This window comes from Pleurodeles waltl, chromosome 10 (genome assembly GCF_031143425.1).
Source record: "Pleurodeles waltl isolate 20211129_DDA chromosome 10, aPleWal1.hap1.20221129, whole genome shotgun sequence".
NCBI classification, from domain to species: Eukaryota; Metazoa; Chordata; class Amphibia; order Caudata; family Salamandridae; genus Pleurodeles; species Pleurodeles waltl.
The window spans coordinates 364,850,899-364,868,874 of record NC_090449.1 but is presented as its reverse complement, the minus strand read 5'-3'; the positions used below and the strand labels follow the sequence as shown (position 1 = coordinate 364,868,874).

Sequence of the window (17,976 nt, the reverse complement as noted above, 5' to 3'; positions counted from 1 at the left end):
ATGTACAAACTCACTTTACTGACAGTGGCTGATCACCTATCTTTGAAGCAACAGTGCTATAGACACCTTCAGATTAATCTTCTTTATCTCCAGCTTGAATCAGATATGCATTACAGTAGAGGATACTACTCTCATGCTATGTAATTTGAATCAATGGTAAGATATTACAATATGTCTCTGGTTCCGAGCACTGATAACAGAGATCAGAACTATAGTACTTTCAGATGAATCTTCATCGCCAGCTTTAATCAGATAAATAACAAACAGGCTATGAACTCTCTTTAGCATAGATTGCATTGGTGCAATAGATCTATATCATTAGCCAAAAAGCCCCTAGGCATATCACTTCAATGCATTATAGTAGAGGATACTACTTTCATGCTATGTAATTTGGATCAATGGTAAAATATTACAATACACCTCTGGTACCTTCAATGATAACAGAGATGAGAACTGTAGTACTTCTCAAAATATGTTGCTACTGAATGAACCATATACTGAAAATATTAATGAGTTAAATTATACCTGCATGAATGAGATCTCACATTAATTGTAGATACGTGCACAGAATAGAAATTCATTGCCCTTTGTCTTAAGTGATGTCTTACATCACTTATAAGAGTGAATAATGAGCTATTTTCACTTTCAAAAGTGCTCATCGACTAAATGAATAAATGAATGAAAAATGCTAATGTTCATTTCTGCAAGATAAACTGCTCAGAGGTCCATAATGTTTGGGAGCATTGTGAGCCTGGGTACTTTAATGCAGATGACTTTTCAGCCTTTTCTTTTAAGTGAGGTCACAATATTCTATTGCTGGAACCTATGTATTGTGTCATATCCTCTACTACAAATTTCAGGGTTGCCTGGGTCTCTACAGGATGTTTTGATCAATAGACGCAAGAAGCTTGTAGGTTGGTAGATGCATAGTTTGTCACTGAAGCATTTTGTGATGACTCCAAAGATGTAAGGTTGTTTAAGGGGAGATTTACTTTGTGAACGCTGCATTTTTTAACCAGGGAATTTTATTTATTGTGGGGGAGTTTTCCTTGGTGTGATTCCCTTTTGTTTCTGTATGCTACAAGGCATTTTTAGAAGAGTTGTTGTGATTTTAATGGCCTGTAAGAGCCCACATTTTATCTTGTTTGGTGGCCATTAACATAGGCACTAATACAGTTTAAAATCATGTTGATGTGCAGGCACTGGCCCGGTACGGTTGGTGAAGGGGAGATTTGCTTTGTGTAAATGTATCTTTTAACCAGGGATTTTTTATTTAATGTGGGAGGAACTGTTGGTTTACTCTGGATTGGCCCTACTTAAATTAGACTAGAAAGTAAGCAGAGAGAGATGTGACTTGATGGTCCCATGGATTTTGTGAGAGATGGTGTTGCTCATGCTGTAAGTATTCTTCTACGAGTTTGGAGATAACCACAGAGCCTGCTTCTGATGACAGGAAAAAAGTGAATAGAGGAGATAGGACATTGGAGGAAAAGTTATTCTGAACCTTGGTTAACACTTGTTCTCTGATAAAACACTGCACTGAAATTAGTGAGTTGATTAGTACAACACAGTTAGATTGCCTGTTCATCAGAGAAAGCTGGTCGAGGGAAGATTTAGATGTTGATCTAGTGGCTACTATGCCCCTGGGTATGCTATTATGAGGGCTCATAGGGGCACACGGAGAGGAGGGGTGGGCTATTTTTTGGAACTGGTTGAACTGTACTCTTGAACCTACTAATCCCTCAGCCTTTGAGGACTGCGAGATGGGATATTTTAAAATAAATTCTAGCGCATACAGATCCTGGCAGGACTTATCGCCCTCCTGGCTCAAAAACTCAGGCCCTGATTTATACTTTTTTTTGCACCGCATTAGCATCATTTTTTGACACAAAACAGGCACAAACTTACAAACTACAATTATAATTGTTAAGTTTGTGCCGCTTTTGCGCCAAAAAATGATGCTAATGTGGCGCAAAAAAGTATAAATGAGGGCCTCAGTTCATTATTAGCTGGAAACAGGTGTTAAAACCTTTCACCTGTTGCAGTAATCTAATCATTCTAGGGGATTTTGATCTCCAACTAGAAGGAAATGGCAATAAAATGCCAGGGCCCTTTCAGATTTAATGAATAGCTTTTGCCTATCCCAGAGGGTTAACTCCTCAACCCATAGAGCCGGGCACATATTGGATGAGATTTTCACCAATCCTAATGCCCTGATGGTGGAGGAGTGTCTTCCTTTAAGTTGGTCTAACAATCACGCAGATATTTTTAAAATAGATAGGCAGATGGCAGGGAAAAGCATACAAGGTAGTGCCAGTTCTAGAAAGTGGAATAAAATCAAGGGAAAGGAGTTAACTGAAGCCATGACTAAATCTCAAGCTAGAGACCTTTGTGGCCTGGGATCTCTAGCAGCGCATTTCAATAACTGGGTTCTGTCAGCTATTAATGAGATTGCCCCTGTCGGATCCAAGAAAGATGGAAGGAGAAAAACCTCAGCTCCATGAATTTCTGAAAAGCTTAATGATCTTCAAGGATAAGTTCAGATGCAGGAACGGAATGGAGAATTCCTCTCAACCTGGAAGAGAAGATAAGCATAAGGAGCTAATCAGATGGTATAAATGGGCCATCAATGAGGCTAAATCATCTTATTTCTCCTAGGAAATAGGTTCTGCCATCAGCACACCAAAATAATTATTTATGAGGGTTAGCAGTCTCATGTCCCCCTAACTCAACAGGCATTGGAGAATTCCCAACATTTTTGTTATAAGGTGGTGGTCTTCTTTAGGGAGATGATCATGAAGATTTATGCTGAATTCCAAGAGTGGGAGGACAGGCCAGTTGCCTCTTTTTTTAGATGATGCTCCCCACAGTTAACCTTCTAATTGCCACTTTGTTCTCTCTGATTCCTGTGGCAAAAATTAAAACGCTTTTGTCGCAAACCACTTCGGGATCACTGGATGACACCTTCCCACCTAGGGTGCCTCAGTTGGTCCCAGATGTTATGCAGAAGCCTTAGAAAAAGTCTATTCCCAGGTTTTCGAGTCTGAAGTGTACCCTCTGTGCTGGAAGGAAGCAAAAGTTATTCCCTTGGAAACAAATGCCTAATGGGGATTCTGGAGACTTAAGCAATCTTCAACAGATCTCCTTACTGCCTGCCACAGTGAAAATTCTGGAGAAACATATTAACCAGGAACTAGCTCAGTTTCTCAATGGTCATGAACTCATGAACCCCTCTCAAAATTGGTTCAGAAGCAACCACAGTACTGGCTTTGCTTTGCTTATGGTGGCTGATTACATTTAACAACAAATCGATCTAGGGAGAGTGGTTAATTTGGTTATGCTTGACCTGTCCACAGACTTTGATACCATATCGCTATCTTTTTTGATTCAAAGGTTGCAACAGACTGCACTGAGGGATGAGGCCTTGTTAGAAATGGGGTCTCTAGTTGGCAGCGGTATTCACCTCTGTCCAAATAGGGACCACAGTCCTAGTCAGGGCAAGTCACACAAAATCCAAATTATCCTGTGCCCACCCTCTGGTAGCTTGGTAGTGAGCAGCCAGGCTTAACTCAAAAGGCAATGTGTAAAGTATTTGTGAAATAAATCATGCAATAACACAGTGAAAACACCACAGAAATACACCACACAGATTTAGAAAAGTATAAGATATTTATCTGATTAAATTAAGGTCAAAACGATCAAGATTCAATAAACACAAGTTGAGATATCACTTTTGCAGGTTTAAAAAGAGCCTTAGATCTTAAAAAATCAACAGTTGTCTCTTGTTTGCACAAAGTACCTGGTTTGCATCGGAATTACCATGCACGAAGACCACAGAGGTGGAGATGTGTGGTAAAATAAGGTGTGCGTCGGATTTTCCGACGCGGCACAGATGATGCGTTTTTTCTTTCCATGCTTCAAGGGGCTTTGCATCAATTTCTGGTGCGCAGTCTTGGATCTCCCCTGCAATGTGGGGTTCTTTTGATGCCCAGGGATGATGCAGGGAATAATATGAGGATATAACTCATGTTATCCTATGAAAGGAGCAGGCCTCACAGTAGTGAAAAACGAATTTAGGAGTTTTGCACTACCAGGACATATAAAACACACATGTACATGTCCTGCCTTTTACCTACATAGCACCCTGCCCGATGGGTTACCTAGGGCCTACTTTAGGGGTGACTTATATGTAGAAAAAGAAGAGCTTAAGGATTGGCAAGTACTTTTAAATGCCAAGTGGCAGTGAAACTGCACGCACAGTCCTTGCAATGGTAGGCCTGAGACATGGTTAAGAGCTACTTATGTGGGAGGCACAACCAGTGCTGCAGGCTCACTAGTAGCATTCAATCTACAGGCCCTGGGCACATGTAGTTCACTTTACTAGAGATTTACAAGTAGATCAAATATGGCAATTGGGTATGAACCAATGTTACCATGTTTAAGGGAGAGAGCATATGCACTTCAGCACTGATTGGTTAAGTGTGCGTCTGAAAAGTGGAGGGAGGTAGGCAAAAAGTTGGGGGATGACCACCCTAAGGCTGTCAGGTCTAACAGGTCTTCAACCTGCTGGAGTCCTTCTTAATGAATAGGACTCTTAGGGCCAGATGTATGACCCTGAGTTTTTTTAACTCACAATTTGCGACTCATTTGCAAGACGCAAAATCATATGTACAACAGTGTACTTCACACTGTTTGCGATTCCCAGTGGGGTCGCAAATGACCTACCTCATTAATATTCATTAGGGAGTTCGAAATTTGGAATGGACCACCATGTCTGTGACTGCTTTTAAATGAAGCATTTTTTTTTTTTTTAATGCAGCCCATTTTCCTTAAAGGAAAATGGGATGCCTTTTAAAAAACAAAAATGAAAAGTGTTTTTTTTTTCTTTTTTTTAGAGCAGGCTGGTGTCTGTGGGACAACTGCCTGCTTCGAAAAAATATTTTCACTACCATTCACAAAAGGGAAGGGTTCCCCTGGGGACTCCTTACTCCTTCCTCCTTTCTGTTTGCGAATGGGTTAGCACCAATTTGAAATTGGAACTAACTGCGATTGTTTTGTGACTGTATTCACGATCACAAAACAATCATAAATTGCACTGAGACTCACAATTAGGAAGGGAACACTCCTTCCTGATTGCGACTTGCAAACCTATTTTGCGATTTGAAAAATAGATTACTGAATCGCAAAATACGGTTTGTACATAAAAAAATGCTTCTTTCTTGTCACAAACAGCCCAATTCTGCGAAACGGGCTGTTTGCGACAAGAAAAAAGCTACGTAAATCTGGCCCCTAGTCAGCTGTGGGGATTTCAGGGCTAACTCTTTTCGACTTCCCTCTGGAGTTCCACAGGATTTCTCCCTCAGCTCCATTGTATTTAACCTGTATGCTTCCCCTCTGGTGAAACTGGTGTGCTCTTTTGGTTTCCAAGTCTCATCCTATGATGATGACACCCAAATTATCATTCCCATCTCTGATGATTGGGAAGGGTTGGCAGACAAATTTAGGACATGTGTGGTTGAGGATAGTTTATGGATGAGGGAGAACTTGCTCAAAATGAATGAGGAGAAGACAGAACTTGTGGTCTTAGGGGCTCAGAACTCAATCTGGACTAACAGTTTTTGGCCAGAAATCTGTGGTGCACTTTCTGTTTTGGTTGTCGCAGTAAAAAATCTGGTGGTGACCTTTGATAATATGCTGATCTGTGAAACCCAGGTCAATAGAACATTCAGCTCTTTTTCTGGATCGTTCAAGACCTTAAAGAAAATCCTTCCCTTTCTGCCCAGGGAATTAAGGGTGTCACTGGTCATTTTGCTTATAACATCCCGGCTTGACTACTGTTATGCCCTTTATTTTAATGCCAGCCAGTATTCATTAAAAAAGGTACAGGATATCCAAAATGCTGCTGCTCAGTTGGTCTTCGGTTTGCTGAAACTCTCTTCGGTAAGGAATGGCTTGAGGATTCTCCATTAATTGACAGCGAGGAAGTGGGTGACTTTTATAGCCCTGTGCCTCGTTTATATAGCCCTCCATCAGTAGGACAAGGGCTCGTGTTATATTAGCACCCCTTTCAACTGGTATGATCCCAGCAGGTTGATGAGATCTACAGTGCAGCGGAAGATGACGATCCCTAGGTCCCTGAAAGGTAGATGGGAGGAATGAGCTTTCTCAGTGGCGGCTGCCAGTTGGTGGAATACTCTTCCGGAATCTATCAGGAGCTTGAACTCTTATCTGACCTTTCACAGGCAGGTAAAAACCTGGCTAATTTCGTCTTCACAACCTCATTGTATGGGTGCTCTCCTGGCTACGCTTTGCTTCTGTTCCATTAAGGTTTGCCCCCTTCTGTTGCCTTATTTAGTGTCATCACTTCAATGCCTTTTTTATTTTTTACGTTTTATAAATTCAAATTCAAGTTGAAATTCTTGTATTTGTGGGAGGATGAGGTAGAAAAGCTGGGGTGTAGTAGCAGGTCAAGAAAGATGGAATCTGTTTGATTCTTGCTAGAAACTAATATTAAGGTGCAGAGATACACCATTCGAAGACAAGAGAGATGATTTGTGTACAGCCGAGGTACAGCAGATTTGCGCAACTAAGCTGAATGTAAGAGGTTTGATCTTTTCTGTGTACAACTTCGACGTTTGGGGCCATTTTCGAGTATGTCCTAATTGTATGACATAAATAAGTAATCAATATAGCTCTACATAACCTAAGGGAAGCAAGCAATCCAGTAGGGAGACTGGATTTAAAGTGTATGCCACAAGAATGGACCTAACAGACCTACGACTAGTGTAGAAATTGGGTGCCTTGCATGCTCAATCAGTTACCTAGTAGTCTGTGAACATACTATGTCTTCACTCCTGTGCTCACAACACCATTCTCGTGCACTCAAAACGTATTTTCTTCAGCACTGAAACTGACAGTTGGGTGTAAACATAAGCAAGATGTGTGTACAGTGGTGGGGAAAATGTATCCATGCACAACATTACCTTTGTGGTATAGTGTCTTTTCAGAGGGAGGTGATGCACAGATGTTAGCTGTCAATTGGGAGAATCATTAACAGAAAAGGCTAGAATATATATAGTCAAGTATAAGACACTAAGTGAAATTTAACCCGAATTGTGCAAAGGGCTTAGGGACAGATGTAGCAAACGTTTGCGAGTCGCAAACGGGCCGATTCGCTATTTGCGACAGTGCAAAATCGGAAATGGGATGCAAAAAGCCAATTTCCGACTCGCAAAAAGCGATGGGACCCGTTTGCGAGTCGCATCCGTTGCGACCCCATTTTGCGACCCGCAAATACCAAGTCGCAATTTGCGAGTCGCAAACCTTATGCAATTGCAACTCGCAAATTGCGACTAGTCGCAAAAAGCCCAGTTTGCATGTCCCATTTACCACTAACTCAGAGCAGGTGGTAACCATTACCAAAGTATAAAAGGAGACCCAGAAGGCATCTGGGTTACTCAAGATGGCGGAGATATACCTGATAGCAGTGAGGAGGAGAGTCCACGCAGCCCAGCAGAGGAGGAGGAGGGGCCACAGACAGGAGAAGATATATAGAACAAGGCAGACTCTTTTTCAGCAAACTGAAGAGGAGATCTATGACAAATACCGCCTTAGCAGCGCAGCCATACTAGAATTAATCAATTTACTCAAACCACAGCTAGAACACCAGACTCTGCGTGGCTGCGCCATCCCTACGCATGTGCAAGTGCTATGCTCACTGCACCTCTTGGCCTCAGGGAGCTATGAGGGGGTCATTGCTGTGGCAGGTGGGGTATCCCAAAGCGCAGTGTCAAGGTTCCTCAGGGCCTTCCTAGATGCCTTAGTCACGCACATGTCTCACTTCATATACTTACCAAGGAATGAGGCAGAAATGAACAGCACCAAGCTGGACTTTTACCGCATTGCCCACTTTCCCCATGTCATAGGGTGTGTAGATGGGACACACATTCAAATATGCCCCCCTGCAAATCAGGAACACATTTTCCGCAACAGAAAGTGTACCCACTCACTCAATATACAGGTTGTTTGTGACGCCCATTATGTCATCACCGACATTGTAGCTAAGTTTCCAGGCAGTACCCATGACTCATACATTTTTAGGCATAGTGGGATACATCAACGCCTGGAACGTGGGGAATTCGGAGATGGTTACCTCCTAGGTAGAGCCACAGACACTTGCAGACATACACACAGGTCACTGTGCACGACAATCTGGACTTCCTAACTGTGTACTTTTGTGCCCAACAGGTGACAGTGCATATGCTCTCAGGCCTTGGATCATGACTCCGTTTTTAACACCCAGCAATGATTCAGAGAGGCAATACAACAGTGCACATAAGAGGAACAGGAACCTGATAGAGCGCACCTTCGGACTCCTGAAGGCAAGATTCAGATGCTTCCACCGCAGTGGAGGTGCCCTCCAATACACCCCCATTACCGCATTCAAAATTGTGGTTGCATGCGCCATCCTCCACAACATAGCCACCCGACGTGGGCTACCTCTCACCCCTGCAGACCCAGATCCTGATGATGAAGAGCAAGAACAACCACATCGCCATCATGGGGATCGGAGTATAGCTAATCAAGGCAGACTGAGACGGGACCACATTGCAACACAATATTTTGGACGGTACGTGTCAACTCCCACCATACTCACCTATTAACCAAATACTCCATTTGTTAAGTGGAACAAAAATAACTATTTAATCAGTGTATTAAAGAAACTATTTACAAGTATAGATTGTCCATGGGCAGGGAAATGCCAACCAGTCATGTTGCACATTAACGCCATGTGCCACATTTAATGGTCCTGGGTGATCTCTAAGATCTTCTGCCCCTCCTGCCAGCCTGGCTGGTCCCTGCTGCTTCCGTGGTGCTCTGCCTACCACTCCTGAGCACCCTGCTGTCAGTGGCAGAGACACTGCTCACTGTTGAGCCCTCCTCACTGTCTTGGGGTGTTTCCCCGGTGGCCCTCGACATTTCCCGTGTCTCCATCAGTTCAATAATGTGGGTGAGACGTCCCAGGCCCCTAGCCACATCCCCAGCGAAATGGCCCATCTCCACTTGCAGCCCAACTGTCCTCCTCGACAGGCCTGTGGTATTCATGGCGAGCCTGCCGATGGATGTGGCCATCCTGTCCAGTCTGTGCATAATCTGCCGATCTCTGCGCCGCCCTCCCTCTGCCTGGGCCAGTAGTCCTCCCGCCAGTTCCCTCATGGCAAAGGCAAGGACCCCAGTGTTCCTGCAGATCATGTCCATCCGTGTGTTGAGGTGCTGCATGCTGGCATGGTTGTTTCGCACAAAGCGGTGCAGCACACCACTAATTCTGCCCAAAATTCTATTCTGCAGGCGCTGACCACGCAGCAGATGCGCCTCACTGGTGGTTGGAGGAAGTAGCCCGGATGCAGAAGTGTTTCCAGAGTGTTCTGCTGTGGTTTCTGGAGTGTTCTGCTGCACCTGTAAGCAATTTTCAAGGTAATCGCAATTTGCAACACCTACTCGCTAATTGCGAGTTCGTTTTTTGCACACTCGCAAAAAGCGACCTCGCAATCTGCAGACTCGCAAACTGCGTTGCGAGTCCGGGTGCCAGTCGCAATTTCGGAACGTTTTTTTCCCTTGCATTACATCTTGCGACTCGCATTTTGCGAGTCGCAATTCTTTATTTTGCTACATCTGGCCCTGAGTGTGTTAACAGAGCAGATCATCACGTGCAACACTCTATATTGCTACTTTCTGTTCATTTCACTATTGACACACTTTGCAGGCTTTAGGTCATACATATGAAACATTGAGGACCATATTTATACATTTTTAGCACCGCATTTGTGTCATTTTTTGACGCAAAAACGGCGCACACATACAAAAATACAATTATATTTTGTAGGTTTGTGCCGTTTTTGCGTCCAAAAGAGGCGCAAATGCGGCACTAAAAAAGTATAAATATGGGCCTGAATGTTCTGAGAATTCAAATAAACCATCATATCAATGCTATGCGTGGATTAGTTTGCAAAGTAGCATTGTTTCATTTGCATTAAATAAGCAGATGGAGTGCAACAATCTCTGAATTAACGTATTACAGTTCAGTTGGTATTCACTCAAATGTAAAGCGTGTTGCAACCCTTTTTTGTAATATTGAAAATGCATTAATATATTTTATCCAACTCTTTGAGAAAAGCCATACATTTCATGCAATAAATTGAAACAATCAACAGCCTCATGCATATTACGAGCAAAATGAATCAGGAAGAAATCTGTTGATATACGAGTGTATAACGAGTGTATAACTGACAGATGTGGCTAAATCAATTGAAATTATAATTTCTGTAGATTATAGTTTATATTTAAGAACTAACCCTTAATAGTGGGATAGTGGGCATGCCTTCCATGCAATCCATACTGAAATATTTGTCATATTAACCATCTGGCTCCTTGACAGAACCTAAGTAATACCATAAATATTCACTACTTCTATAATATAATATAATATCTGCACCATTACCACCTCATTTACAACAACAGATTTAGTGAATGGTAGTGCACATCATACGGTAGGTGAAGCCTTCTAGAAAATAAATTGTGCTTCCCTCAAAATATGAAAACAAGCCCCTGTCTTGACTAATTCTTCTTGTGGTTTATTAATACCTACTTTGATATTTCCACTCTGCTCTGCAGGAAATCCCTGCTATTGGTGCACTTTATTTCCAAGTCAGCCGGGCATTACTGTAGGTCGTAAGTACCCTCAGTGTTAAATATCATGGTTTTCAGAAGCTAGGATGGCTGTATGTTGTAGCCCTAGTAGTGCATGTTTACCCCAGCAGAGAGAAAATAACCCCATCTAGAAAAAGAGCTCGGAATTATATGGTTAGTATATGGGAGTCTCAGACAAAATGACTGCATGGTTTGGAGAGTAGCTTTGATCTAGAGAGAAAATACTTCACTATTTTAATAATCTTCAGAAGCCCTCTGTGAGGCTTATCTGACCGGACATAGATGTTCCACAGGGCTTCAATTACATCATAAACTACCAAAAGGGTAAGTGTCACCGTGAAAACAATTGCAGGAATAGTGGTAATGTTACTACTGATGTGATATCAAGATTGCTCTTCAAGCCTTCCTGCTCAGTCACATTTACTTAGATTGCGTCGTTGAACTGTATCACAAAGACTCCCCTGGCTGTCTATACCCGCAGAGGAGAATTCTGAAAGGCCTTATTAAAGCTGGCTTGCATTCCTGCTCCCAAAGACTAGTTTCAGTTCTTCTCCAATACTGGGGAAGCCACCCTCCTGGTTATGCCTTCAGGGAATTATGAGGATTGAGCCTGCTGTGGATTGTCTGCATCACCTGCTGGATAAGGGACTCCTGGAATTGTTCTTTGAGGAGAAATTATGTGATTCCTAAGGGCTCAAAGGACTTCAAACCATCACAGTAGAGTCCTATTGAGATTTTCCTGTTAACAGGAACTCACTTCGCCAATCGCAAGTGGATTGAAATGATGTGAGGAAAACTGTTCTGTTGTGAGAAATTACCTCATTTAAAAATTCTGAGGTCCATGAGACCTACCTGAAATATTCTTGAAATGAAGCAACAAAAATGACTGCAATATTATCAGTGTAGAAATATCATGTATCTAGGTTCTTAATTAGGGTTCATCTATATCAGTATCTGCAAACACATTGGAGTGGAGTTTTCATGGTGGAAAGTGTTAGTCCTCTGCTGCCGCCAAGGGACCAGCTTTAACAATACAGTTTGGTTGCTAATAAATGCTACGGTTCAGTCCTTCACATCCTAATAAAAATGTAAAGAACTCATACCCCAAAAAATGTTTTTTACTTTCGGTTTTAAACATTAAAATTGTATATTTAACCAATATGAAGACATATTGGTTAAGGGAAAACTATCCTACAAGAGCTTTTGCCCCCTTTATTCATATTTCCCCTAATTTCTGTTTACATTTCCACACTAAATTTTCTCTTTTACTAAACTGTGCGTGGATATAGTGAATTATTTAATGCTCACCGTTGGCTCATTTGTTGAGAACACCACCTAAAATCAGTTTCTATTTCAGTGTTTTTGACACTGAGGCCCAGATCCAGAAGTGACACAATCTTGTATTTAATGAAACTGGTATAGCTCCGGGGTGCTCGTTTTTTGGGCTTCATGAGAGCTCAGTCATAGCACCTCAACGAGATTGTGACCTTTCTGTTCGATAAACGGACAGACTACTTCGTACTGGAGAGACTACTTCGTACACGAATTGAGGTTTAGCAGTAAGTGTTCTTAAATTCAAGATGCACAAGTTTAGCAGTTTAGAGCTGATTGTAAAACGTGTCTGGAGAGGCAAATATGGCTAGTAGTCACGATGTTAATAGTCAACAGAAAAAACTGTGTTCTGACTTAGGCTTTCCCACTTGACCAACATTTTTGTGGTACTTGGTAGATCCCTGTGCATCCGTTCTCGTGCAGTATTGGAGATCGGAACAATGATTGTGTAAATACGAGGTTTTAGCTCCATGTAACAAAGTCATACCACACCCCTCTTTACCCTCTTCCTCAGCCTCCCTCTCTCCAATGAGTGAAAACATATTTTCTACAAATTAAATGACTGGTTTCTCAACTCTGGGCAAGGGTTCTAAATGTTGGATTTGTGAATACTCTTACATGACGGCTACTTTTGTGTTCAATCAAAGAAACAGTAAAACTGATGCAGAGTGTACATGTCACAAAGGAACTAGTTCTTCCACTGAAACCCTCCTTTTACAAAAGAAGGCATAGTCTGAACTGCAAAGATGAGCCTTCATGTAGAGATATTTCTGAGCTGAAAACACATTCTCACCCTAGTGTGAAACAGGAAACCAAATTAGCAGAGTTAACTGACATTATCAAATCAATCCACACATCATTTAGCACTTTCCTTAAAACAGCAGATACTGTCCGGAAAAGCAAGAAGGCACAGAGGCAGAGGAGACTTTTGTGAAATTCAACCAGTTCGCGTTGTGTGTCCTACTGAACTTTGTTGATACTGGCATGAACATTCTGAAACCCTTTGCATTTCAGCTGCATAATTCATGCAATTTGTGCTGCTGTCTATTTAGATTAATAGAGATATTTGTGTTGAATACCCATTGGAAGTGCTGAATAAGCATATACATCTCAACCAGATCTAAATGAGAAAGGCTCCCCGGAAAGGCGTTCAGATGAAGAAACACGGTCCAAACTTTTATACACAACTTGTAAAATGTTTTCATTTTTAATTAAAACGGTGACACTTGAAGAGGAGGGGGTGAGAGTGCAAGTGACATTGAAACAGAGATTCTGTAGTGTGCCTGATGTAGAAAGGAAAGCTTACAATGTTCCTGACATCAGAAATGACAGATGGTAGGCAGTCGTGTGTATCTGCAGAAGGATTACAAACATGTTAGATGTACCGGGTGAAAACTAATTCCAAAGCTGATGGAGAGGGGGCGGAGATGGAGAATATCCGTCATGAATAATGTGTTGTCAGGACAGACAGAAAACAAGACATTACCCACAGGGTCACTATTCACTTCCAGATCATTGTAGTGAGACATCGGTGATCCTTATTGTAAAACTAATATAGCCATGTGACTCAATCTCTGATAAAACAGCCAGTCTAGAACTACAGAACGCTGTTAGAAGGAGATTAGAAAACTGGCGCAGATTTTTCTCTGATTTTCAGCCTCCAGTACCTCTATTACTTATTATGCCACATGTTGTACCATTATTAGTTTTAATACACTTAGGACACGTCAGTAAGTAAGTGACCAGCAATATTACCAAGAGGTGCCTGGTTGCCTAGAAAGAACTTAAACTTTATTTAAAATGTTAGATCCTTTACAATCTGTGTGCATAGAGTTTGAGTTGGGACACTGCTGTCCAATGTCCTGCACATGTGCTCTGACTCATAAAACATGTAAAGTTTGTTTAATCCGTAATTGACATATTTAGCTTTTTTGTTAAGCCATAGTATATGGTGTAAACACCACAACCATGGCATGGAAAGGTAAATGTTACATGTGGACTTCAGGCCTACCCTGTGAAAACTTAAAATAGCTGCTTCAAAGACCTATCAAAATCACTGTTTTGACAGGTAGGGAAACATGATTTAAAATATTAAAAATCTAACCTCTATGCTCACCTTGCTGCCCACAAGGAAGGGTGCATAATATTGATGGATAGAACATGTTGGACATTAGAAATGGCATGATCCCCCAGTGGCTAAGACTGTAACTGTCACATAGGAAATGTCAAAGTATAGATTATACACTTTTTTATATAACGTTTGTCCTGTACTTGCTACAGATTCCATTCAAATAATTATTTCTACATTTAATATAAATTCACTCTAGTGATAATGTTGGATTGGCATTAAATATACAGAAAATGTTCCCTGCTGGAAGATAATTTTCATTAGATCTCCGGCTATGGCCCAGAGTGTAGTTGGCCTACATTAATTGGGAAAGTTGGGAAAAACTCCTCACAGAACAAGGACAATGGACATAGAGTAGGAAGGTGTTTTTCCCACTGGCAGGTAAAGCTGGGCACTTGGGGTTGGCCCAGGAGCCTAATTAAGTTCCAAGGTGCCTTCCTTGTCACAAGTAAATGTTAGATAACCACTGGAAAGGCCATAGTCTTTGTCCCTATTGTCACTCTTGCATGAACCCAGTGAGATGCACATTTCACCCTGAACCAGTTTTGCGTGACAAAAGAGGAGGGCAGTGCTCATTTCTCTGGTAACACATCTAGATGGACACACAGGAGCTGCCCAATGGGAGAGTTTTTTAGTCTTGTATTTTGAGAGTGATAGGGACTATGGGATTGTTTGTGGTAGGCTAAACTAGGACTGCTGAAAAAGTGTATTGTTAGCCCAGGTAAGATTTTACCCCATTGTTTAGGGAAGAGCCAGGGGCCATCCTCCACCCACTAACTGGTGCCAATCATAAATGTGACACTCCAAGACACCCTCTTTAAAACACTCTCTGGGAAGGTGGAAGAACAGAAGGTTACCACCTGCTTTTTGAGGTCCGTTATGGAAAGTAAATTAATACAATGCTTTACATCATGCCAGTGTTCATGCAAAAGGTTCTCAAATACCAATCAAATTTGTTGACAAGGATTCATTGGAAGACTGGTCTTACCACTTTCAGGAGGAATATCACAAGCACATTCTGTGCATATGCACAGGTGTTTGCTGCTCTCAGTTTTTAACAGTACAAGCACTGTTTTTGAATAGTGACCAGTAAATGTGTTATCTCTTTGATTAGATGCATGAGCTGTGTGAATCACAATTTAGAAACACTGGTCAGCAGCCAGTAGATAATATTTCCAAGCTGAGCTGCCTGAAGCACATGTCTGACTTTGAGCGTTACTCAGTACCTACATACGTAGTGCCAAGTACATGTTCATTAGAAACAAGTGCACAGCTTCATTGAGCAGCTGTAAGCAGGTGAAGAATGAGATTGTGGTATAGTTGCAGGTTAGAACTCTAAATTGCAAACATGTGCCATGGAGCTCTGTGTTGTAAATACAGTGCATCCATGGTGTTGTTAAGGTATTTGCGGCAGGCACAAGAAATCTGACACATTGATGCTGATGCACCAGTTCTTGTAAATGAGGCCCCTAGTGTCAAGTGTAAAGCTAATGAACAGAAAATGTTCTAGCTCTGGGGCCCTTACAAGATGTTTTAAAACAGAGAATATTCATAGTCTAATAGTAGACAGAACAGCTAGAAATTAATTGTCTGTAGAAAGAAAGCAGTTTAGGACAGATATCATTACAGCTATCAAAACAATACATTGATCTTCAAAGTTTTGGAACATTATAGTGCTTTAGTTGTCTGAAAACGCCTGCACTTCAATAAATTCGCAGGCACTACCCTGAGTAACTCGTCAGTTGGATTGTAGATTATAATGCCAACTTCTGTTTCAAATACCAGTGAAAAAAATCCCAATTCCCGTAAATTATGTTATTTTTGTCTTGCAGAGATGAGTACATTTTACGAAGAGAAATTTAATTATCACTTGGAGATACAAAAAGATCAGCAGAAAAAGATTTGATTATTTTGAAAGTGGGAAAGCAATATTGCAGTTTAACCATAGAGAATCTAAAGAAAGCAATATCGCTTTATTCACATGTAGGAAAATAATCTGCTGAACAACATGCTGTTTTAAAATTTAAGTCAACCCTAAAGAAATATGATGCTTAAAGTCGTATATGTATTTTCAAAATGTTGATAATCAGCACACTTTGGTGGAGATGTCCCCCTTCACCTCCAAATAGCACATGTTTTTACCAATTAAACAAGTAAGGTATTAAATGATGCTGCTTACCTTTGAACCTCGCTCGTTAAAAATTATTTCAACATCTAAGATTTTGCCAAATTGCTGCAGAGAAATTAAAAAAAAAAGCGTAAGTACTTGGAAGGAATGATTCGACAATACATATTAACTATAATGCAAGCTTATTCTACAAGGTAAAACAGCCCAGTCAAGACTAAAACTGTCACATAGAGCAGTCCAAGATACAGTTTGGTAAATTAATCCCTACAAAAGCAAACACATTGCAATTTGTGCACTTATTGTGAAAAGAAGATATGAATCCAGAGGAATTCTTAGTAACTTAAAGAATTCTCGACTAAAGGGAAACATGACTCTTATTCAAGGAGTGAATTTTTAAAATATTTTAGTTTCTGCTTCCATGGCAACACATTGCCTGTTGCCATGGCAGCATGAGCTAGTTTAGAGTATCTAACTTCCAAGCAACAAAGATAAGTTAAGTAGAATATTCTAATTCTATGAAAAAAAAATTAATACATTCTTCAAGCAATAATTATTTATATTGCAATCTTAATGTGTTCATTACTATAGTTAGGAATCAATGTTTTCCCATTTAATGAAAATTCTTTAAATTCAATAGCATGTCTGACTTTAAGGTATCTGTAACTTGAACGACTACATTTTACCAGCTCTTTTGCTATGTCTTTTCTGAACTCTTTAATAAAAGAAGACAATCATTTCACATGAATATATTTGCTATGATGATACACATGGCACATTAACCTCATTAGTGCGTGCGTCTGTCAATGGCTGACAAACGCTGGTGTCAGCCAGTGGTCGTGACCTGTATCAGGGAGGGCTCTAAAAAAATCCTCCAGTTGCCCTGACATCAGGAAGGCCTTGAGGGAAATAAGGTAGTCTCCCCTTTCCATTGATGCCTTCCAGGCACAACTTACTGTCCATGGACCACAGCGTGATCCTTGACCAGGAAATGACCCTAGGCCCCAGTATCTGGTTTTGGGGGAGGGAAATGGGCCGGCCCCCGCATTGGGGCAATATATTTAATAAAAAATAAAGGTTTCTCCCCTGGGGGGGGAATGTGCTCCCCCCAGGACATAAAAAAACTGTAAAATAAAAAATAATAATAATAAATAAATAATAAAAATTATGGGTCGGACCTCCTGGCACGTGCCGACCGCCTATGGTGGCATCAGTTGTTTTATACATGTAGTTTCACCTGGGAACGTGATCAGCCCCCAGGGAAACCACATGTATAAAAAAAACATGATAGAGAGAGAAACTGACTATCTCTCTTTTTATATATACACACATATATATATATATATATATATAGAGAGAGAGAGAGAGACAAAAAGAGAGAGCAAGACAGAGCTCTATATCTATCTTTATATATATATATATATATATATATATATATATATATATATATACACATATACATATATACATATATATGTATATATATATATATATATATATATATATATATATATATATTTATATCCACACATATCACACATATATAAAAAAAACGTAATGTAGTTACTTCACAGAAATCCAAGGAAAAACACTGTTGTTATTCCATATTTCACCTTTGCAGGGTATTCCGGGTAAAACAACTTTGGGGACTCCACAGAAGCCACACCTCTGTGGACTGCACCGT

At 40.9% G+C, this 17,976-nt stretch overlaps 1 protein-coding gene across 29 annotated transcripts in view; it reads right to left on the bottom strand.

Annotated features, from left to right (window-relative positions):
- The window catches only part of RBFOX1 (RNA binding fox-1 homolog 1), a 788,453-nt gene that overhangs the window by 346,254 nt on the left and 424,223 nt on the right, over positions 1-17,976 (bottom strand). For all 29 annotated transcript variants that reach the window (XR_011199113.1, XR_011199112.1, XM_069210596.1 and 26 more), the window contains exon 4: positions 16,347-16,400. Coding sequence is in view for 27 of the 29 variants with exons in the window: in XM_069210596.1 (XP_069066697.1) it covers positions 16,347-16,400 (54 nt within the window). In the remaining 2 variants the exon portion in view is untranslated. The remainder of the gene's footprint in view (positions 1-16,346; positions 16,401-17,976) is intronic.